Source organism: Lytechinus pictus, chromosome 12, assembly GCF_037042905.1.
Source record: "Lytechinus pictus isolate F3 Inbred chromosome 12, Lp3.0, whole genome shotgun sequence".
Classification (NCBI taxonomy): Eukaryota; Metazoa; Echinodermata; class Echinoidea; order Temnopleuroida; family Toxopneustidae; genus Lytechinus; species Lytechinus pictus.
Genome location: NC_087256.1, coordinates 5,732,346 through 5,756,958, shown reverse-complemented (window position 1 = coordinate 5,756,958; position 24,613 = coordinate 5,732,346). Strand labels below are relative to the sequence as shown.

At 35.2% G+C, this 24,613-nt stretch overlaps 1 protein-coding gene across 1 annotated transcript; it reads left to right on the top strand.

Annotated features, from left to right (window-relative positions):
- Nucleotides 1–293: 293 nt before the first annotated feature.
- LOC129273433 (cell division cycle protein 23 homolog) lies at nucleotides 294–24,613 on the top strand. Its single transcript, XM_064107433.1, has 14 exons — nucleotides 294–455; nucleotides 5,631–5,703; nucleotides 6,257–6,394; nucleotides 7,500–7,648; nucleotides 8,098–8,230; nucleotides 9,526–9,703; nucleotides 11,050–11,147; nucleotides 11,969–12,050; nucleotides 12,520–12,684; nucleotides 13,240–13,348; nucleotides 13,964–14,101; nucleotides 21,941–22,019; nucleotides 22,512–22,628; nucleotides 23,357–24,613. Exons 1-14 carry the CDS (start codon nucleotides 319–321, stop codon nucleotides 23,564–23,566), a joined length of 1,806 nt encoding a protein of 601 aa, XP_063963503.1. The 5' UTR covers nucleotides 294–318; the 3' UTR covers nucleotides 23,567–24,613.

The following is a 24,613-nucleotide window of genomic DNA, read 5'->3' as shown; positions in this document are numbered from 1 at the left end:
AGTTACCAGTGTATGCACCCCATGAAACAGAAGCTGGGGGGGGGGGCGGGGGGGGGGGAGGCTTCAGCCTCCTACTTTTTCCAAAACCATTAAAAAAAAACGTAAAAATTACCATCTGATTGTGATTTTTTGCATTCCCCCTTCAAAGCCGTTCCGCCGCCCCTGTGAAATTTCGAAAGAAATCAGATATATAGCATTCAACTGGGATACTATATAGTATATACTAACGTTACAGTAGCTAGCCTATTCAATCAACAAAACTTTACGCGCCATCTATCGCGAAAAACCAGAGAACAATTAAAATATGTTTCTTCAACAATGGCGGCGATTTCAACTGAGCCCGATCTCAATGAGACAAGTTGCAAGAAAGATTTCAACTTGCCGTTAATCAAACGTGATCTGTTGTATGCCACAAAACAATGCCAAGAAATGGGGCTGTTACAAAGTGCTAAATGGTAAGAGATTTTTGTAGTGATGATAAAAACAAATAGAATATAATTTAGTGTTTTTGTTTGACATCAATTTTAGCATACGGGACTGATAAGAGACGAGGGAGTACAGAACTACAGTATAGTGAGTGATTGTATTACCGACCGGCCTTGTATTACCGAACACACGCATCATACGCATCAGAAAATAAATTCATATGCTCAAAATTTTGCAACATCCTTCCAAAGAGAACTTGAATAGAAATTGATGAAAAATGGTCAAAAATACATTTTCAAAGTCTTAATATTCTAACAATAATAAAATATGGTCAAAATAGCTCATAAGTGTTTTTGTTGTTTTCTCAACTTTTCCCATAGAAAACACACGTTCGGTAATACGATACCTTTTTCAAGTGACCAAAATATTTCACGTGCGAAGAGGGGTCCGATTAGAAGCTAATATCGTAAAAAGGAAAAACGATTTCGGCAAAATTTTTACATATTTATATTTTGTAGGTAATTGTGTATTTATGTTCAAAGTTTGGTAAATTTTATGAGAATAATGTGTTTGATATGATTGAATTCATGAAAAGTGTTCGGTAATACGATCCACTACCATACCGGCTTCTCCTGGGCCTGGCATAAATGCCTGTGCCGCTGGAAGTGGAACACTCGCACTTGCACGCAGTATGATGGGGCTCCCATCAGAGCTGAGCACCTAAGTTGAAAATGATTGAAGATTAATGAAAAATTTATTTGATATTCCACAAAACTTAAAAGCTTTATTATGTACTACTACTAGGGGTAGTTACTAATATAATTATGTTAAAGATATATCTGCACACAGGCCAGGCTGAGGCAGGGTGGTGACCACCACTCCTAGTATGATGGGGGGACCTAAAGCTACGCACTTTGTTTTCAAACAATAAAAACTATCCCAATTTTAATATTTCAACAAATATCTTTCACTAATTTGTGGCAAACATTCTAAAGATCATTAACCAAGAAGAAAATATCGCAAAACTCACTAATACGAAAATCCCGCCGTGTTTTCCGAACACCTCTTGATTTCGCCGCCCGATGTAGAAGGGGTCCTAAAGCTACGCACTCGATTTATCATGCAAAAAATAGTATTTCCTGTGCCTCAATTTCTAAAATATATTCATATTATCATAGGATAAAATGAAATTTAAGCAAATATAACTCCAAAATTCCGAAACAGTTATTGGTTTTCTCTGCATTTAGAGATTTACTGCAGCCTCTGTAGAAAAAATTGAATAGGAATCGTTCGTCACTCTGCAGTCACAGTTCCACACACAGAGTGCGCATTTGCCATAAAAACTACATGCGCGATGAGTGGTGCGTAGCTTTAGGACCCGCGCAGCTTTAGGACCCCCTACCATACCAATGAGGTCCAAACATTAACATGTATGGACCTCATAGGCGACAATGCGTTAAAAACAGGTTAGAACTTCTGAACGTACTGTTTCCTGCACCCAAGTATGATATTACTCCCAAAATATGAGTTTTGTCCTCGTTTGTTTATCATTTATTAAAAGATTGCCCATTAAATATATTCCTATTCCTAATTTGAATTTAATAAAATAAAGGGAAACTTACATTTGAGTCATTTTTCGATCTTTTTTTGGCAGTCAGTCCGGTCACCGTCGAGTGCGATCAAAGCGGTATGAAGCTGATTTTCAGATCACGTGATACGTGTGGTCAATCGACTATCCTTTTTTAAAGACCGCAACAATTATAAATTTTATTATAAAATATATATAGAATGAATAGTTGCATGATATTATATATATTTCTACAATTAAAAATATTTTGTGATATGAATTTAATATTTGACGTAAAAATCGCTATTTAACAAAATATTTATTAAAAATAAAAAATCAAACAAAATAAAATCGCCTTGGACACAGTGCAAAAAACCTAACAATTTGGCCGCGTTCTTAACAACTATCGTAAGGGGCGCTCTATTTATAAATAAAGTTGCATATGTAGCTGTCTACCGCGACAGGAACAGCCGCAGAATTGAAGCCAGAAGCGTGGGAAATTGCCAGAAAATTCAAGAAAAGAACCGGTGAGTACCGATTTAACAGTACTAATTTATTAAGTAACATTTATTGAATCATTACAAGATTTATTTTTTAGTAAAACAAAGCTTAGTTCTAAGCTAGGGCGGCCCAAATGCGCGTGAGTGGAGTCCCAGTTTATTAGCACGGGTAAGTATTGGGGTGTCGCCTAGAGTGGTGACCACCCATGCCATGAGTGGGTTCATATCGTCTCGCGTGCGAAGCCGAAGGAATCAGTCAGATTCACACGACACATTGAAAGATATTGGGCTTTTGCCCACATAAAATATCACGCATAATCTGGTATTTCACATTCTGCTATGACACGTACCGAATCATTTAGATCCTTCCGTGACTTCTTGAAGTTTCTTTACAAAAATGTGTATATTTTCTTGATCTTTAGTGAAGATTTCACGGAGATAAAAATTGGTTGGCGTGGATATCAATTTTCTCCTAAAGAGGGCGCGCGATTTATATTCATATCAAAGACACGACAAGGGAAAGACTAGGCACCTACACTATTTTACACGCAAATCCACGCAAGGCATTACGCGAAGTCCGTGAAGTGTCCAATCTTTTCATTGTATAGACTTTGGTATACCGTATTATTGACGTTCGTGTGTGTGTTAACAATTCGTTGGTGTATGTGTGTTAAAGCTTGTACTGCTGGTTTCGTTCCAGGCATGTGTATTTTTTTCAATTTTATTTTATTAGTCATCGTTTTAAATTAATTGCAAAAAAGTGTCGCCAATAGTAATCTTGAATTACATTTTTAAAGGTATTTCATTTATTGGTGCCCATAATTAGTAAATTAATCATAAGAATTGCACATTCAAAGAATTTAGACACAGTTATAAAATTACCGAGGAGCTGAATCAAGGTTGTGTAATTTATTAGCGCCACCAACGGGCTTCCTTGTATTTCCGTAGAAGAGACAAACAAAGTCACTTGCTAGGCCGAGGTAAGCGAAATTTGCTCTTTTTATAATGAAATCATTTCAAAATCATATGTATAATTTTTTTATGTATTGCTACTTACCGGAAAGAGCCCCGGTGCGTAGCGAGAAGGATTTTCGGCAAATATTACTTCAGCAATGAAGCGATGTTTGCCGACTACTTCAAATCCAGGGTCAAACACGGTCCCTTGTACGAGGTTAGTATATATACTAACCTCGTATTAGTGTGAGTGGGTGGTGACCAGATTTCACAAAATGAAATACGGGACAATGTCACAATCGACAAAAAAGATCAACACAGTGTCAGTGTTAGACTTGTGAAAAAATATAAAGAATTGGAAGGGAGGGTGAACGAAAGAATGAAGGAGAGAAAGAAAAGAGATGAATTGAGAAGAAAGAAAGAAAAAATGAAGGGGAAAATGAAGGAAAAAATTTAAAAAAGAAAAAGAAAGTTAAAGAAAGAATAAAAGAGAAAAAATGTTTCCATCATTCTTTGAATTGAGTATAGAAAGAAAGGAAGGGAAGATGAATGTATGGAAGACAAAATAAAGGAGAGAAAGAAAAAAAAGTAAAAAAAAAGGAGGAGGAAAGAAAGAAAGAATGAAGGAAAGAAAAAAGTTTCCTTCATTCTTTGAAAGAAACAGAATAAAAACAGGAAGGGAGGGAGGAAAGAAGGAAGGGAGGGAAAGATCGAAAGAATAAGGGAAAATGATCAGAAGGAAAAATAAAGAATGAAAGAAAGGAGGAAAGAGAGGGAAAAAAGAATGAAGGGAGGAGAGAATGAAAAAAAAATAATGGAAGGAGAGAAAGAACGAAAAGAAAAAGGAGAGGAAGGGAGAAGGAAGCAAAAAAAATTTAAGGAAAGAAAGAATGAAGGAAATTAAAAAAGGATAAAGAAGGCAGGTAAGAGAAAGAGGGAAAGAAAGAAAAATGAACAGAGAGAGAAAGGATCTGGAAAGATAGATGGAACAAAAAAGGGCAAGCAGGAAGGATAGAAGGATCCAAAAAAAGAAAGGGAAAAAGTTCAAACTTCAAGCAAACAAAAACAATCCAATCATCTAACAAAAATCATAATGATATTTGGTGTTTTTGAAATATATTCTTAAACTTGTCAAATTAAACATCAGGCATCATACACAACAAGACTCAAAAGGAAAGCTGAAACAACTAGATCTAGTTATGAAAACCCAATAACTAAGAAGTAACTGTTTATCAATATCATGTTATCGTTTGCACCATTGAGAATCTGCTCTGATCCTACATGCCTAGTAGCCTGCCACACACAGGAAGGAGGCCAGTTTGTTGGCAATGTATTGGGTTAGCAAGAAAATCACTGCAGAACTGGTAAAAGTTTAGTTATCAATTTTATTTTCTCTGCTTCGTCATCTGTTGGTTATTTGATGAAAATTTGTCACTTTTAAATGTATTAACTACATTTTGTTCAATATTCTGAAATACGGGGAAAATAGGCATCCCGGGAAGGGTTTGTCGGGACGCTGGGTCAAAGGAGCAAAATACGGGACGATCCCGGGAAATACGGGACGTCTGGTCACCCTGACACAGACTCTCACAGAGCAAATTTTTTTTGCCCTTTTCACCGCAGTCACATAGCCAAAAACAGCCATGGTCTTGAGGGAAAAATCAAATTTCAACGCATTTCTGACATATTATCCGGTTATCAAAATTTAATGATTTTGTATAAAATGCTCCAAATAACCTACTTAGTTTACATTTGGTTACTACCTACCTCAAGTGATGTTCGTGCAGGCTCCACTCCACTTCACTACCGCTACACTATGCTCCACATACGCGAACATCAAGGTGGTGAACTCACTCGGATACTCTGAGTGGCAAAGGTGGGGAAAAATGCATATTTATTGTAAAAATTTTACGATGAAAAGGCATAAAAAAAGAATAAAAGCTTAATTTCTTACTTTACACCCTTATTTCACTCCATATCCATCCTCCAGTTAGCCTCAAAATTGGTGATTTAGAGCCAGTATCGTATTCCTCATACGTATTATTCACGGCTAATTTCAAAACATCGCATGCGCGAGGGTCGCAGGTCAAACAGCAATATTCACGCTGTTTGACCTGCGACCCTCGCGCATGCGCATGCAGCAATGTTTCTAATTCTATATTGTTTTGCTTGTGATTTTCCAGGTGCGCTGAGCTATCCTACTCTCTTCAAACTACAAAACCAGCTCCTCCAGTACAGATTGAAGAAGATCCACAGGTAATTATAAACACATTCAGCTTTCCCATTACGTGAGCTATTAGCAAGTGTTGTTCGAAAACATCAGATGTAGTTTTTGCCCCCCCCCCAAAAAAAAAAAAAAAAAAAAAAATGTGATTAACATTTTGCCTTGCACTAGACCTTATTTAGTTTTTTCTGGTAAGATTAAGAAATGTCCAAATTATTTTGTTTACCAGATCCTAATTGGTACACTTTTGAATCATTGTATAAAAATGAAGTTTCCTACTGTACTGGTGAAATGATGATTTATAGGAGGAATAAAAAATCATTTTGATTTATTTTCATCAGTATATCTGTTAATCTTTTTATTTGAGTTATGGTATTAAAAAATGATCATTGTATGATCAATGTACGAAGGAAATGATTAATTCAAAGACCAAGTGATTGAAATTGGTGTATGTCTTAATACATGCATACTCTCAGCAAAGTGAGATGGTCCTGAAAATGGGTCAAATCCAATGAAAGATACAAGTGTATTTGAGAAAATTTTGCTAGGGTATGTATATTATTTTTACTCTGTATTTTTCTATAGGATTTCCTGGAGGAGTTTGACAAGTACACCCTTGCCAAGACATTCTTTGACCTAAGAGAATATGAGAGAGCAGCTTTCTTTGTGGATGGTTGTCAAAGCAACAAGGCTTTCTTCCTTCACATGTATGCTAACTACTTGGTAAGGTTGTGGCCCATGGTGCAGAAACCTTTTCAGATATAGGGCAATTCCATATAATATGTACGTCCGACCTTTTATATGTGGGACCTTCATGAAATTTTCTGTCTCCGATTTCTTGTTCTTTTGACAGTCTGTAATGTTTTCAAAGGACCATGACTTGGTCAGTTTATGAAGTGAAGAAAAAATTGAGAAAAATGGGGGGGGGGGCGGATGTACAAAAAGGTTCATGATTTTATGGAATTGCCCTACAATTGCTCATATCTTAGGGTTAGGATTATGTTTGCAATATGGTATTTGGTTTCAGGATATACTGAAGCCGATGAAGAGGGTTAGCATTGTTATGGGGGGGGGGGGGTCAGTGGTTGTGTTTGGCTTTATGATTTTGCAGATTTTCTTGGGGAACAGTTTTTCAGTGTTGTAAATGTAATAAAATCCAAAGGTCTCTTAGAACTAGTCTTAAAAAAGTAAAAATGTTTCTGTTTGGTGTTATTGAAAGAATTGTATTCAGTTTTTTGTCCTCTTTAAAACACCACCTTTCTCTATGATCCCTGTTGTATCTAGCAATCATATAGAACAATATTTTTGCTTTATTGTTTTCAGTGACATAAAGCAGTTAAAAAAATGTTCGCGAAAACGATGATCTGAAAATAATTTCCTTAGTGTTCAAATATAGCACAAAACTATCGACACTTGATGATAGAGAATTCTCTGATTCCACCCTCTCCGAAGATGATGTTCAAATCATGTTTCTTAAAAAGAAAAAAATAGTGTCATTTGGAGTTACATAGGAAATAATGAAAATTTGACCTTGTTGGAATGTTGTTGTTTTTTTTAGACGAAGAGTGAGTCAATTAAAGCTGAATTTACAGTAATTAATTTTTGAAATTCCTAGTTTTTTACTTGGATTAAATGTCATATATTGTTTTCATTCGATCCTTTATCAATATAAAGTGATCAAATGTGTAGGGTCAAACCGGAAACCTATTTCTTAAGTTGTCAAGAATTTTAATTTGATTTTTTTTTTTAATTTCAATGTGTCCTTCAGAGATTGAAAATAGTGATTTTTACGATCTTTGCTAAACCATTTTTTTCATAAATCAACCAGGCTGGAGAGAAAAAGAAGTATGATGACCTTACCGACCTCATTGGACCCATCCAGTTCAAAACCATTCAGAATGGTTCGTTAAAAGCCTTGCGACGTGATTTGGAGAAGAGGTACAATGAAGGCCGATGCGATGGATATGCTCTCTACCTGTAAGTCACGCCCCACTGGGAAGTCTGTGAATTTGCATAGATATGGTATTTCTGCCAGGTGATGTTGATCAATCTTATGGTACCATTCTCTACAATTCAAGTCTAGAAATGAATTTGAATATACCATTTATAGGCCTGTAATATGTTTTGTTGGGCTCCTAAATATCAAGAGATTGTAAAATAAAAAATTATGGTATATTATGCTGGCTTATCTGATATTTAAGAATGGTTGTTTGATTGTCTATTATTTGAAATTTATTATGGATGTGAAGGCCTGTGAATTCCTTTGTAGAATTTTGATATTGTTCAGAAGATGAATTTATTGTCAATTATGCTTACCAGTAAAATTAATGCTATTGCAATTGATCAATGCAACCAATTAGTCATAAAATCAACATAAAGTTTTGTGTTACAGGCCTTGTATTGAATTCATGACTATTTCATTAAAGGTATGGAGTTGTTCTGAAGAAGCTTGAACTGCTTAAACCAGCCAAGACAGTACTAGTGGAAGCTCTTCATAAAGCCCCTCTTCATTGGGGTGCATGGATAGAATTAGCGGGACTAGTAACAGATTGGGAGAAGGTATGAAAATATTCCTTATAAAGTCGTCAGGAGTCAGTCAAAAGAGTTTTCCTTTATTCTTTGCCTTAGCAACTTTTGAAATTGTTTATGGAAAATGTTGTTATCAATCCTATACTTCAGTAGTTTCATTGAGCAGTGATATGGAAAGGAAGTGTTTGAAATAAAAGTGAATTTCATGGTGGTCTAGTGCTTAAGACTCGTCTATCAATCTGAAGGACATGGGTTCGATTCCAAGCCATGGAATGTTTTCCTTCAACAAGAAATTTACCCACATTGTGCTGCACTAAACCCAGGTGAGGTAAATGGGTACTGGCAGGAAGTAATTCATCAAAAAGCTGTTCGCACCGGAATCGATAGACTAGCTAAGCCGGGGTAATATAGGAGTGCCTTGAGCACCTAGCACTTGAGGTGGATACGTGCACTATACAAATCCTATATTAATCATGTTGTTATTGACCAAATTGTAGTAAAATCTGACATAGTTCACATCATCCAAACATTGTGAAATGAATTCTAGACTGAAAGAAAAGTATGCTCACTTTCCCACTTTCCCAGAAGTGGGCATTTGTGATATCTTTCCTTAGAAAAAGACCCTTCTGCTGACAGAATGCCTTGCCCGTGTTATTAAAGCACTGAGCAATACTCACTTTTTACCAATATAATTTTAAACATGAGTTTTAATTATTTACAAATACTTAGCTGGCCATTTTGTTGGATGGAAATAAAAACTTTGACTCTGACAGGCAAGACAGCTTTTATTCCTTGCTTTTTCAGGCTGTATGCCTCTATGTTAAATATGGGTCTTTTTGTCTTCTTGCATACTTTACTTACTGGTAACCCTGTAGGAAGTCCACATCTGTTGTAAAATTATTAATTTGTTATTCATTTAGGTAGGTGTCATAGTGTATTGGTTTTGACTTCATCAAAGGGGCGTGGGGTAAAATTCTTCTCCGGGCGTCAGTTTCTTATAGGCATTAATTTATCCATATTGTGTTTCACTCAACCCAAGTGAGGTAAATGGGGACCTGGCATGAATGTTTTCCTTGTAACACAGTGCCTGTAACATCTCTGCTATGGCTAGGGTGATTGTGGTTATTGTTGTAAAAGTGATTATTATTATTCATACATTGTATGCGCTATGGTACGTCTTGTTTTCAGTGGTTCTAAATATTCATGCTTGTGATTATGAATTATCATTATTATTGATTATTCTGCATTACTACACAATGCTTTAAGACTTCTGATAAAGTAAGTTTAAAGTGCTACATAAGCAAGTATATTTATCCTTTTTTCAGCTGACTAGTCTGAATCTTCCAGACCATTGGATGAAAGAGTTCTTTTTAGCATACACATGTGTTGAGCTCCAGTTGAATGAAGAAGCATTGAAGAGATACACAGCTCTGAGCGAAGCAGGGTTCCAGAAGAGCACTTTCATCATCTCACAGATTGCCAATGGGCATCACATTATCAGAAGTAAGCTAGCATTTGTATTGTATTAAAAAAAAATGAAGAGATTATTTTAAAACAAGGGCTAAATGAATTTTTTTGAAATTGGGTCAATAATCTCATAATTTCATTGTTCTGAGGCTACTAAATCAAATCTGTAACTTCTGAATTGGGAGTTATTTTATTTACTCAGAATCCTACTTAGAATGTTTGCATATTGCAAAGAAATGTGCCATCTGTATGCTAAAAATCTATTAAAGGTACATACCAGATGTGGTAACGATCTCAAGATCAGTTCGAACAGAATCCAATGAAATTACCACCAAAGTGTTTGATTGTAAATAAGAAATATGTGCCAATTACCTCTGGAAGAAAGTGCGTAATTGCCGAGAAATTAGCAAAATAATTGCAGAATTCCATCAAATGTCTGGTATTTTTCTAATCAATATTAATACACTGTCACACGTATGCTTTTCTGTGTTAGTGATCACAAGAATTTTGAGCTAAGACTTCATGATTTTACAAAGATAAGTTTACATTAATGTACCAGATTTAGATGTATGATAATGTTTTGACAATTAAGCTTGGTTGAAAAGACTTTCTCATGAAATAATTGTCTGCTGCAACTACTGTCTTTTACCTTTAATTTCAAATAAAATTATTTCAAAAGCTAAATATATGCATTCAGAAATGCTTTCGTAATCAAGCAAAATGTGAGCCGTCAAAGTTAGCAATGCATCAATTCATACAGGTCTTTAAAATCAAGGTGAGTTGTTGTTATATCAACACATTCAGTTTTGACATGATTTCAACGAAATATAACCAATTAAATCACAAGGGAGAATAGGACATATTAACAATATGACAGGGGCATTCACAAGATGGAAGGATTTTATACTAACCTTTATATGAGATTGGAAGTATGTTCCTGTGAAGATTATCAACTACAAGAAACATGTTACAGTCACACTTGCCACAGTCGACCATTCTGGTAATCATGCAATATTTTTAACTTAGATAGAAATTGAAGTTTTATGATAATTTCTCGGGCTGTGATTGCTGCTTTTGAAAATCTGCAAATTAAAACAAACTTCAAAGGTAAGCTTAAACCTCATAGCCAACCCCCTTGCATTTTTCGAAGCTGAAAGCCCTATCATAATCCTAAAACCTAATTTTTATCTCATCAAACAGAAGTAATGGTCAGAGCAAATGTCAGGATCACCAAAAGGTTTACACAATACACCATGAAATTAAAAAAACAGCAATAGAGAATGAAAATGAGGGATTTGGTAAAATTATGTATCTCCAATTATGTCAAGGTTAATTGTGCCAGTTTAACAGCATGAGACAATACGTTTATATTCCAATTTCAGCCCTTGATGTTGCAGTGGAGCTGTTCAGTCAACTCCAAAAGGTCGATCCATACAGGTTAGAAAACATGGATACCTACTCCAACCTTCTCTATGTAAAGGTAAGACCATGGAGCTATTAATAGCTCTATGGTAAGACACAAATAACTTTGAAACTGGGACCATTTCATGAAAGTTTTCAGTACTGACAAGTTGTCATTCTCTGAGAGTTACCATAGAAACAGTCAGATGCTTGTGCATCTCAGCCATTCAAACCAATGATAGTTGTCAGATATGACAACTTGTCAGACGACAAATGTCAAAACAAATTTTCAGAATAGATTGAATAGTACCATGTATTATTTAACTCCACTAAGTCAAATTTTCACCTGAGTTAAACATTTTGTTTTCGTCCCAAGACATTAGACTCAGAGGATATTGTCAGAAAACACTTGCAATTATAAACTGCAAATTTCTATTGCAATTTTACAATTGATAGGTCAGTTTCAATTCCTTGTCGCAAGAAGCAGATCCTGGACCCCGTCTTACAAAGAGTTACGATTGATCCAATCAATCATAACTATGGAAATCCATCAGTGTCATAATTTTTTCTACAGGAAATTTGCACAATATTCTTTGTAAGCAAAGAGAAGCACACTGAATTTTCAAGAAAAGGATGAATGCATGAATATACATCATAGTTAGAAAATATTTTAAACAAACATGCATAATAGACAATGACGTTGCTGGCCGTCCATAGTTGTGATTGAACGGATCAATCATAACTCTTTGCAAGACGGGCCCCTGAAATCAATTGAAAATTGGCAATGAATTGCAAGCCACATTATTGAGTTGAGGACCCCAGATAGTTTTGCAATTTGATTGTAAGTTTCTTGAAACACCCCATGGGACAGACTCACCTGTATGTTTTATTTATTCACAGGAAATGAAAGCTGAATTAAGCCACCTAGCTCATCAGGTGTGTGAGGTTGATAAATACAGAGTAGAGACATGCTGTGTTATCGGTAAGTAAAACATCAAAGTCATCAGTGGTGAAAAGAAAATTCATCAGTCATTTCATTGCTTTTTGTTCAAATCCAAAGTGCCACAAACCAGTAAATCTATACCAGCTCCTTTCGTAGCTTGTATTTTTGACTAAGTGAACTTCCCTTGTAATTGTTGCTTGCAAAAGTAAATATTTACTGTGTTTGTGAGACTTTTATTATAATTTTTGGTCCAATCTACTATTGTATTTAGCTTTTTTTTTTTTTTTTTTTTTTTTTTTTGGGGGGGGGGGTAACACATTGACCACAGTTTAAAAACAAAAATTGGCATTGAAATGCCATGATTAGAGTAGCACTGCATACCCAACCACAATTGCTTTCAGTGCAATTGGTTAACATGAGGGCCAAAGAAATGTCTAAGAAAATAGCCTTGTTTTATTTTGGGTTGTTTAAAGAACATGTACATGGGCCTTCATTTTTTTTTTACCAGGTAATTACTACTCCTTACGTGGTCAACATGAGAAGGCTGTGCTGTACTTCCAGCGATGCTTGAAACTGAATCCCCACTATCTTTCAGCCTGGACTCTAATGGGTCATGAGTACATGCAGATGAAGAATACTCCTGCTGCTACAGAAGCCTACAGGCAAGCCATAGGTAAATCAGAAATGATGATTAAATTATACTGTAAAGACTGAAGGATTGCTACTTTTTTGACATGATGAATACAGGGCCTGGAACTTGGTATTGCCATAGAAAATGCCTTTTTTCTGTATAAAAACATGTCTTGGTATGTTATTTCGCAGCTCTTTGTGATGCGTAGAATCAAGCCTGTAAACATAGTGGTGTAGTGGTTCTGAATCACGTCTCTCAATCATAAGGACCAGGTTTCAAATACTTAAGACATTTTACCGATACTAATGCATAAAACTACATGACGTTTATTGTGCTCAATTTGCTTCATTGTTCATTTTATTTGACATTTTAAAAGTTAGGTGTGTAATATATTTTTGGTCTTGCAATGATGGGAGCATAAATGTTGATTGTATGTTGTCAAGAATCCATCTTGTTTGATAGAGCTTCCTGCTTTACCTTATTACTTTATGTCAAATAGAAATATAGAAATGCAGAAATTGTCAATGTTTTATTCTTGCACACTAGTCTCCAACTTGAACTATTATCTTAAATTTTGAACATTTTCTTTTTTTTCAGAGGTAAATAAGCGTGATTTCAGAGCTTGGTATGGTCTGGGTCAGACGTATGATATTTTGCGAATGCCCTTCTATTCACTCTATTACTACAGGCAAGCTCAACAAGTCAGGTGGGTCTAAATATATTTATATTCCCATAACAATGCTCATGAATCAATCAAGCATTCTATTTTTTAATGTTATGAAATTAAGTGATGTAAAGAATAGAAATTTACAGGGCACCCGGCCTTGTTGGTTTTGAAGAAAAGAACCTGAATTTCAACCATTGGGACCTCCTGAATGCATATTATTCTTACATTTTTCCTATTTTTTATATTCCAAATTTCAATAGTAAATTTGTTTGTTTTCTCTTTTAGAGCTAAATCATCCCAGTATTTCAATTAGAATGGGTTGGGGGTATTGGCACTACAATTTCGCTTTTATTCATTGTCATATTTGTGATATTTTTTCATAAAGAATAAACATATTTATTTATTTGTTCATTTTGTTTGTTCATTCTTTCATTCATTCATGTTATAAGTCATTTATCAATTTATTCATTAAGTTGTTTTGATAGAAAGCAGTTTCATCAGAGATCTTGCATACACTTCTTAGAGGACCGCCCTGTTTGACAAATAATACATGATGAAACAAAATATGAACATGATTCTGAAACAAAATAATGAATACTAAGTGTACATCACAATTTGTGAACTGCATTGAGAATGATCATATCTCTTTGACAGACCCAATGATTCAAGGATGTTGGTTGCCCTTGGTGAAAGCTATGAACGTTTGGACAAGATTGCCGAAGCAAAGAAGTGCTACTGGAGGGCTTATTCTGTAGGGGATGTTGAAGGTGTAGCTTTAGTCAAGCTAGCAAGGTAAAAATATGAAAATCTGATATTTTATCAGTGGGAGAGTGAAACGCACTTTGTGAGCATTCACATTCTTTTTATTTCATGATATTAAAGGAGCTTTGAATGTCTTATCCATGGCGTGGAATCTTCTGATTGGTAAAATCAGCCTTGTTACACATGCATGAGATCATCCATCCTGTGCTGATTATTTAACCAATTTCGGGCTATTTTGCATTTTCGTCAAATTTGTGGCGTGGCAAGTTTGATTGTGTCGAATCCTGATATTCTATACAGTTTGTTTTGATGGATCACTCGTTTCTATAATTTTTTCCACGTTATTGTAATATAGTTTCATTATACCCAATATCAACATATGATGGCGTTGGTTATTTTACAGTAAGTGCCTGTCAATTATACCCGTAGTTCATATTGATTCAACCATTCTGGTTGCCAAATCATGGTGAATCCAAAATATGTAGAAATTGCACAGGTATATGTAGGGTGACAGCTAACAAGATGGTACTCACAACAATTTATTCCACGTTGGAAGGCTCTGTGATTTTGCCCTTGATTCAAATGCAAGCTTTAAGGCCACCGCACACCTTACGACTGTTCGCGATCCGATTTTGGAACAAATCGCATTTTGCTCATTTTCTGAAAATGTGAATGGAACATATGATTTTATTGTCTCACCTGCATAGCAGAGCGAGACTATAGGCGCCGCTTTTCCGACGGCGGCGGCGATGGCGGCGGCGGCGGCGACGGCGGCGTCAACACCAAATCTTAACCTGAGGTTAAGTTTTTGAAATGACAGCATAACTTAGAAAGTATATGGACCTAGTTCATGAAACTTGGCCATAAGGTTAATCAAGTATTACTGAACATCCTGCCTGAGTTTCATGTCACATGACCAAGGTCAAAGGTCATTTAGGGTCAATGAACTTAGACCATGTTGGGGGAATCAACATCAAAATCTTAACCTAAGGTTAAGTTTTTGAAATGTCATCATAACTTAGAAAATATATGGACCTAGTTCATGAAACTTATACATAAGGTTAATCAAGTATCACTGAACATCCTGCATGAGTTTCACGTCACATGACCAAGGTCAAAGGTCATTTAGGGTCAATGAACTTTGGCCGAATTGGGGGTATCTGTTGAATTACCATCATAACTTTGAAAGTTTATGGATCTGATTCATGAAACTTGGACATAATAGTAATTAAGTATTACTGAACATCCTGTGCAAGTTTCAGGTCACATGATCAAGGTCAAAGGTCATTTAGGGTCAATGAACTTTGGCCAAATTGGGGTATTTGTTGAATTACAGCCATAAATTTGAAAGTGTGTTGGTCTAGTTCATAAAACTTGGACATAATAGTAATCAAGTATCACTGAACATCCTGTGCGAGTTTCAGGTCACATGATCAAGGTCAAAGGTCATGTAAGGTCAAAGAACTTTGGCCACGTTGGGGGTATTTGTTGAATTGCCATCATATCTCTATAAGTGTATTGGTCTAGTTCATAAAACGTGGAAATAAGAGTAACCAAGTATCACTGAACATCTTGTGCGAGTTATAGTAGTTTTCAAAATCAGCACTGCTGCTATATTGAATCGCGTGATGCAGGTGAGACGGCCAGAGGCATTCCACTTGTTTGAGGTTAAAATCAATTTAAAGAATACCAATATAACCATTTTTAAAGATTGCAAGCCTTTATTCTGGAGTAAAGGCCAAATTAGTTTCAAATCGTAGCTAATCGTACGACTGCTATGACATCACTACGACTAGATATTAAATTTGCTTTTATTCTAAGAAGGATGATAGCGTAGTCACAGATTTGAATATAGGTATACGTACGATGATTTAGAACATTACATAGTAAGATATTTCATGTCTCGATATTAGCATCAAATTCTACTACATTTTATTCTGAAATTGGGTCGCAGACCAATCGTAACATGTGCGGTCACCTTAACACCAATCAGTCAAATTCAGTTAACATATTTCTGTTTTTAGCATACATGTAGGAAGTATGTTTCTTTTCAAGCTCAATTCAATTCAATTCATTTTATTTCCACAATTCAATAAAAAATACATCAAAATTGCACAAAGTGATTCAAAGAACAATGAATAATACAATACATAGACTTACTTGGTAAAAAAAACAAATGGATAAACAAAGTAAGGAACATTAACAGAATATTAAAAAGTGGAGGGACAAACAAAGGCCCGGGGCCTATCAAGGGCTTGTCCCCAACATATAAAGATAACATATGACTGATCATAAACAAACAAGAAAGCAATAAAGTCATTCAATAATTAAGAATAGAAGTAAAATCAGGGAGTATAAGAATTAATTAGATTATTTATATACATCTTCTTAAACCTAGACAATGTAGGGCAACTCTTCATATCAGGATCTAAACAGTTCCATAGCTATGGACCAATGAAAATAATTGCGGACCGAGAAAACTCATATTTTAATTTAGGGAAACGGATGTGAATTGACTGCCTAGTTGTGTAAGGAACAGTTAAATTATTCTCTTGAAAACAGTCATTTAAAAATTTAGGTAGTATATTGTGTAAATAAGAAAACATAAAGATTGCAACTTGTAATTTATGAATATCCTGAATTTTCAGTTGTCTAAATTTGAAAAATAAAGGATTGGTATGTGAAAAGGGAGCTGAGTCTGTGATGACGCGTATTACCCGTTTCTGCAACAAAAAAGAGTCTATTAAGATGTGTTGAGGAACATCCTCCCCACACAATATTACAATATATCAATTGAGATCCTATTAAAGATTGATAAATGGACAATAGAATGTTATGAGGTAAGACCTTCTTCAATCTACTTATTGCACCAATAACCCTTGATATTTTGTTAGATATGTAACTAATATGATTTTTCCAAGTTAATTCATCATCAATAACGACTCCCAAGAAATGGACTAATGGAATACGAAAATTGTCAATAAATAATTCGATATCAGAAAAATTGATTTGTTTATTCTTTGGTTTAAAGAGCATACAACATGTCTTAGTGACGTTGATTTTTAACTTGTTAGATGCAAACCACTCAGAAAACTTTACTAATTCAGAATTTGCTGTGTTACACAAAAAATCACCTTTTTCCCCAGACAAAAAAAGATTGGTATCATCGGCATAAATAATAGCATGAAACATTTTGCTTACAAATTGGATGTCGTTGATATACAAAAGAAAAAGTAAAGGCCCCAGGACAGACCCCTGGGGGACACCTATATTAATATTTCGCATAGTTGAAGATGTATTGTTCATATAAACATACTGTAAGTGATTAAACAAATAACTTGAAAACCAATCTAAAACTGTACCTCGAATACCATAATGTTCCATTTTTTTAATAAGGATTTGGTGATCAACACAGTCAAAGGCTTTGGATAAATCTAAGAAAATACCAATGACACAACTTTTATTTTCATACGCTTTAGAAATATTATTTGTAAGTTCAAGCAAAGCCATATACGAAGAATAACCTTCTCTGAATCCGAATTGTTTTGAATAAAGAATATTATGTTTAAGTAAAAAAGTAACTAAACGATTATACATGAGTTTTTCAAAGATTTTAGAAAATACTGATAAAACTGAAATCGGTCTGTAATTAGTCAACAAATCCTTATTTCCTTTTTTGAACACGGGGACAACTCTAGCTATTTTCATACTAGAGGGGAATATACCTGATTGAATGGAGAAATTAAATATTTCACTTAATGGTTGGGCTAATAAAACAATTGCTACTTTTATTACACAAATATTAATATTATCATAACCAGGACTCTTGTTATTATCAAGGTTTTTCACAACTTCCATAATCTCATGAGGCTGTATAGGATTTATGTACAAAGATTGGATATTACGTTCACTTGATAAAAAATGTGAAAAGTCAGTATGTGTATTAGGTAAAGTGCTTACAATATCTGAAGCAACTGTACAAAAATATTCATTAAATGTATTAACTATATCCTCAGCTTTATCAATACGCACACCATTTTTCTCAATATAATCACATTGCACATTACCCCGGGCAGAGGACAATAATTCATTAATGATTTTCCAAGTTGCTTTTTTGTTGGAACGAACATGATCAAATTTATTATAGTAATATTCCTTTTTACATTTACGTATAGCACAAGTTACTTCATTTCTGAGTGTTATATAAACAGATTTCCGGTAACTGCTGGGATTCTTGATATATTTACGGTACAACAAATTTTTCTTTTTACAAAGCTTTTTTAGATCAGGAGTAAACCAGGGCTTAGAAATGCGATTTCTCTTCCTATTAATATCTACTAAAGGAAAGCATCTATCATATATGTCATTCAACACATGCATAAAACTTTCAAATCGTTTATCAACTTGTGAATCATGTAAATGTACATTCCAATCAACTTTAGCTAACATGTTACAAATTCAGCAATATTTCTATCATTAATGATACGTTTAGTAATAACATTTGGTTTATAAAAATCTTTTGAACCCTTAATACATGAAAAAATTGGAAGACGATCACCGACATCACACAGCAAAATACCAGCCTTAACAAAATTCTCAGGTCTGTTTGAAAATATATTATCAATAAGAGTTGCCGAGGTCTTAGAGAACCTGGTTGGCTTAAGTATAAAAGGTGTAAAAGAATATGTCATAAGCAGATCAGAAAAATTATCAACATGTGTAGAAATTGTATTGTGTAATAAATCAATATTAAAGTCACCAATCAAAAGACACTCTTTATTTTCATCTGAAATCTTAAGGAGTGGTGCCTCTAATGTATCTAAAAATGCAGTTTCAGATTGATTTGGAGGTCTATATACAATTGCAAGAATGGCTTTGTCATGATCACCGTATAATTCAATAAATAACATTTCTACAACTTCACTAAAGATATCCAAGTCTTTTCGTCTTCGAAATTTGATTACATCTGTTATAAAGAAACCAATACCACCACCACGTTTACCAATCCTACCTTGGCCAACAAAAGTGTAACCATCTATATTTAAAGATTCTTCACCACTAAGCCAAGTTTCCGATAAAGCTATAATCGAAAAAGGATGAAAGAGTGCATATAAAATTATCAAAGTTTTTCTTCAGACTTCTACAATTGAAAATAATTATAGAAATGGAACTGCCACAATTATTTATACTACACATAATATTATCATCAAAGTCCTGTGGAAGAATGCATTGAGTGTCAAATACAAAATTATGCTGTATTGCCCTCAGATTCATAAACTGGATCTTTACAATTACACCCTGTGTTTTCCTTCCTGATTCTAGAAATTTGCTTTTTACATACATGACAAAACTGAGTAGCTGACATTATGAAAGTAACACATAAAACATACAAAGTTCAATAAAAGAAAAAGAAAAAAATTAAAAAGATACTACAAATAACAAGAAATATTCATTCTCACTCCTGGGGGAAAAAATAACGATGAAAAGTCAAGCATCGATAGTTCTGGATATAACTTTAGGAGGTTCATCACAAGGCTCTAAGGTCCACATCAGAATGTATAACTTTGGTAATCGATTTACCGTCTGAAGCTTGTAGTGTAGCGATGATTCTTCCGTCTTGGGTCCATGCAGCCCGTACTTTCGGATGTCTATATGTTCTGGTGTAGAGTTGAGCATTCTGTTGAGTGAGGTCTTCCTGAATCGTGATCCCTGTCTTCTTTAGGGACCTGCGAGCTTTGATGACTTCTGTACGCTTCCGATAGGAACAAAACTTGACAATGATGGCTCTTGCATTCCTTTCACTACGCTTTCCAACACGATAAGAGCGGTCTATATCACTGGCTGAAAGCTGGATACCAAGATGCTTCTGAGCAATATCACACACAATATCATCTGTGTTCTCCTTTGGTTTCTCTGCTACACCGAAGATGCGAAGTGAAGACCGTCGGGAATATTGCTGGAGATCATTGGTCTCATGTTCTAACTTTGATATTCTATCTTCCTTTTGTTCAACCATCTTTTCTAGATCCGCTACACGATGAGATTTCTCTTCTAATTTGACCTCAAGATCATGTAGCCTCCCTTCATTTAGTTCAACAATTTCTGTGAGTTTTGAAAGTGCAGAGTCAGCTACCTCATGAGCAATTGTTTTGGCAAGAATTCGCATTTCTTTCAAAAAAGTTTCATTCTGAAAAAGCTCCAAAACAAGTTCAGAAACTGAGGCGGATTCTGCTCGAGTAACTGGCATGTTGCGATAAGGTACACAAAACGATGGCAAGTGAAGGCAGTGCAAAATGAACGGAGATTCAAACTGACACGCGTGTAAGTGGATGGGACCGAAGTAAAAAAAACTTACGTGTGTGATGTATAGGCAAGATCATGGATGACAGAGGTAAAGACTAAAAAACGGTCACAATATCTCTAAAAGTACATTCAAAATCGATGATTCCAAAATAGATAGCGTCCCCAGGGTGAAGTAGAGCACACGTGAAAATTACATCAAGTGTCAATCAGTAAAAACAGAAATTCGGAAGATTCTTCTCTCAGTCCGGTATCCCGTCGCCGTCGCGAAGTATCAGAATTAAAATGGATGAATCTGGAATTCTTAACCTCACGAGTTCAAATCAAGTCGAAACTCTGAACAAACTTTGAACAAACTTTGAATCGAAGCAAACGAAGTAGCTCTGAAATGCTTAACTTTCCGAATATAACCGTATAAGAAATCTGTAACAACACAGCGAGACAGAAATGTGATAACACATTTTCTCTAGCTCCTCTGGTAGGAGACATCCTAGCGTGATCACTGAAAAGACTTGATTGCATTGTTTATTGGTCGACGCTTTATACTTTTGAAAACATGAGTAACCTCCATGCGATCAGACATTGGTTTCCTGGGTAGTTGAACATTATACATAACATCTTGCTTGCCTTGGATGTGGATATATCAAGTGATGTAATGATTTCCAGATATCATCAAAATTTTCATCACCTTTTTCTTTCAATGCTGTAGAAAAACAATTTTCTTCCTTTCATGAATTTCCTTTTTTTTGTGTGTGTTTATTTTGTATTGTTTTGACTCGGAACACAGAATCGACGGCTCCATCTTGTAATTGAGATATCAAAGTTTTCAATTCTTTTATCGCATCTTTGCTACTGGAAATATTAAAAACAGTGTTTCTAGTTTGTCTAAGATTTTGAGGTGAAATCGTGAAGACGTTGCCTAAAATCAGCAAGAGACTTGGCAGTAGCATAGGTTTTGGACTTACAAATCTTAAGTATGGGCATCTTGCTTCTGTATGAGCCTGAGATCTTGTGTTAGGCATTTTGACAAAGTTTAGCAAGCAAGCTAACAGATAAGTCACAAAAACATAGAAAAATTAACTTACTGACTGGAGTAAGTGGGATTTTCCTACAGAAGACACAGAACATTCAAGAAATCAATCCTCCAAAACCAAGGGCATCTTTAATATAAAAATAAAAAAAATTGTTTCTGTAGGGGACACTGAAGTCATGCATAACTTACTAAACATCTCACAAACACATCTTGTGCTGTTTTCAGGTTAAACTTTACAAAGTATAGTACACGCACTTATCTTGTTTGTTCCTCTTTTGTCATGCTTTGCTGGCAAATAATCTGTAGACTCCACCATCTTTCTACTTTGTTTTGCCCTTAAGTGTTTTTTTTGTGCAAGTTTTTTTTCTTCCTTTTTTCATTTCCTGGGCTAATCATTCTGTCTGCCCTAGTATGGTCATTAAATTCTTTTAAGTGACAATTTTCTCAATCGAGATTTCTATATTATTTTTAATCCTCTAACTTGCTGTATTCATGAATCTTTGACTACCAGCTATTTATTACCTATTTCTCCACAGATTACATGAGAAATTCAATGAAGAGGAAAAGGCAGCCTCATTCTATTCTAAATATGTTGAACAAATGGAGACGAGAGGGGTAAGTCTTTATTTTTTTCCCTCCATTCTTCTTTTAATTTTATAATTTGGAGGGCCACTCTGTGGAAAATCCAACCCTATAATGTCTGATTATACATAAAAAGTGAGAATGATTTGATCTACCGTTGCTCATCTTTTGATTTGGTTTATAAATTGCTTATAGATCATTAAAAATAAAAGAAAGAACTTGAGTAAACAAACAAGTTTTTGGTAAACTGTGATTACTTTGTAGCATTTATTCCCCCCTCTCTCTCTCTATCTTTGTTTTTCTCTCTCCCTGCTCTGTCTGTCTCTGCCTGTCCCTCTCTCTCTCTCTCACTTGATTACTATTTATTTACCTGTGTGTATCTTCATTTTTCTGCATCTCTAACTCTGTATGTCTCTCTCTCATTCTTACACCTCTATCCTCATCGACTTGTCTCTCATACTTTGCCACACCCCTCTCTTCACCATTCTCCATTTCTTCTTTGCTCTTTCTCCCGTATCCACACAGACTGCAGATACAGAGGATCACTGTCAAGCCTACCGTTACTTGGCCAGGTATCATCTCAAACAGAATAACTTTGATGAAGCCACCAACTATGCTCATAAATGCTGCGATCATAGTGAGGTAGGTTCCCCTTCTTTCTTTCCCCTTTATGGTTTATCCACAAGAACATGCACAATAGCTCACCACTTACATTCGCTCAATGCAATGAAAGAGATTGCCTAGAGTGCACACCCCAACTGCCTTGCTAACCTCAAAATTCCCCTATTGCTGACATTGATTCTAAGGCTATTTTTCACAATATTAGGAATACTGCAGTTTATTTTTCTGTTTATTTCAAACTTTCTCTATCATATCTCATTCCGATGATAGAAGATATAAGGGAATTCTTGTCTTTTCTGATGGTCTATTATAAAAGGCACAATACCCATTCCGATCACAAAGCTATTTCAATTTTAAATTTCTGATTCAATTCTAATTTTTAACATTTCCAATATCCAAACAAGTTCTATATTTGATTTCAGTAACCACTTTTCAATCCTTTTCCCAATTTCACTCCCAGTTTCAAATTCCATTCCAATTCAAATTTCCTATTAGATCAAATTTTGGAAGCAGGAGGATAAGAAGTGTTGGAATGAAAAGTCACTTGGGGAGACACCTGATTTAGCAATAGGAAAGGGCCAATTTACTATTCATTAAATCAATAGCTTACTGTTGGTGGTTGAATTTCTCCATTTCCAGGCTAATTCCAACTTTATTTCCAATAGAAACTTAGAATTCCAATAATCAATTTCAATTCCAATCCAATTTCAATTCTAGTACAGATTTCCAATTACAATTCCATTCCACAGACAAGAGAAGAAGGCAAGGCCATCCTGAAAGAGATCTCAACAAGACGACCTAGCGGTGAGACACCCCATCCTTCAACCCACCCCTCTGGTCTGGAGACGGACGGTGGCTCCATCACACAGGGACAGAATCAGATCAGCCGGACAGCAGGGGATGTAGCGGGTGATATCCTCAACAGAGTGACCCCGATGAACCTCACATTTACCCCTTGATCTCATCAGATCCCAGCAAAACATAGTGAACTGTAGTACTATACAATGTATAGAGGATTATATACTGAAGCTGCAAAGACTGAACCAAAATAACACATTTTTTAAAAGACAAGTACGTGTGTCTCACATCTCACACAAGGCGGATAGGGGCTCTATCATACAGGAACAGAATCAGATCAGCGTTGGATGTCCTTAACAGAGTGACCTGAAATTAACATCACATTTACCCATTGAATTCTTAGGATTACAACAAGAGTGGACCTTGCATCCCATCCATATAGCAGATGTTGCATTGAAGCTGTAAAGCTCTTTACGGGAGTGATAAGACTTTAAAAAAAAAAATATGGTTGACCTTTCCAAAGTCAGACTTGCATTACAATACCTTATTTATTGTCAAATGGAATGAATATGTGTAATCAATTTTATAGCCATAGGATTTTATTTATGCCTGGCTAAAATATTTTACTGAGCACTTAGTGTTTGTCACGTCTCATGTGATACAAAATGGAGAATTCATTTTCCTCTTTCCTTCATGAGAGATTTTAATAGTCGTAAAGCTAGTCCACAAACTGAATTTAGGTTTATGTATGTTAGACTCTTGGGGACATCGTAAAGTATTTATTAAAACTGAAAGGCTAGGGGGTTATCCCCCCCCCCCCCCCCGAGAATCAAAATTGGGGATTTATTTATAATTATTCTTGTAATAGTAAGCTATTACACTGTAGTAATCACTCACTTTACTTGCAATCGCAAAAACATGAGCTTTCAAAACGGAAAAAGGCAAAGATCCATTAGTAATCTTAATTTTCTGTCTTCTTCGCCTCCAGGCCATTTTTGAAAGCTCCTTGATGCTCTTAGTAAGACATCTTGTGAAAAAGGAAATTAAAAACCTTTCTTGTTTGTTGAAAGCTCCTTGATGCTCTTAGTAAGACATCTTGTGAAAAAGGAAATTAAAAACCTTTCTTGTTTGTTGAATATTGTTGATCTCTTTATTCCAAAATCATGTTTATTCATTTCATACAATAAATTTGACTTTGATTACAAATA

Excerpts from the sequence above, each read along its gene's own strand:
- LOC129273433 (XM_064107433.1), top strand. The coding sequence starts at position 319 with ATGGCGGCGATTTCAACTGAGCCCGATCTCAATGAGACAAGTTGCAAG. Across the intron at positions 12,685-13,239 it reads AGCCTACAGGCAAGCCATAG|AGGTAAATAAGCGTGATTTC; the intron begins GTAAATCAGAAA and ends CTTTTTTTTCAG. Across the intron at positions 22,020-22,511 it reads AACAAATGGAGACGAGAGGG|ACTGCAGATACAGAGGATCA; the intron begins GTAAGTCTTTAT and ends GTATCCACACAG.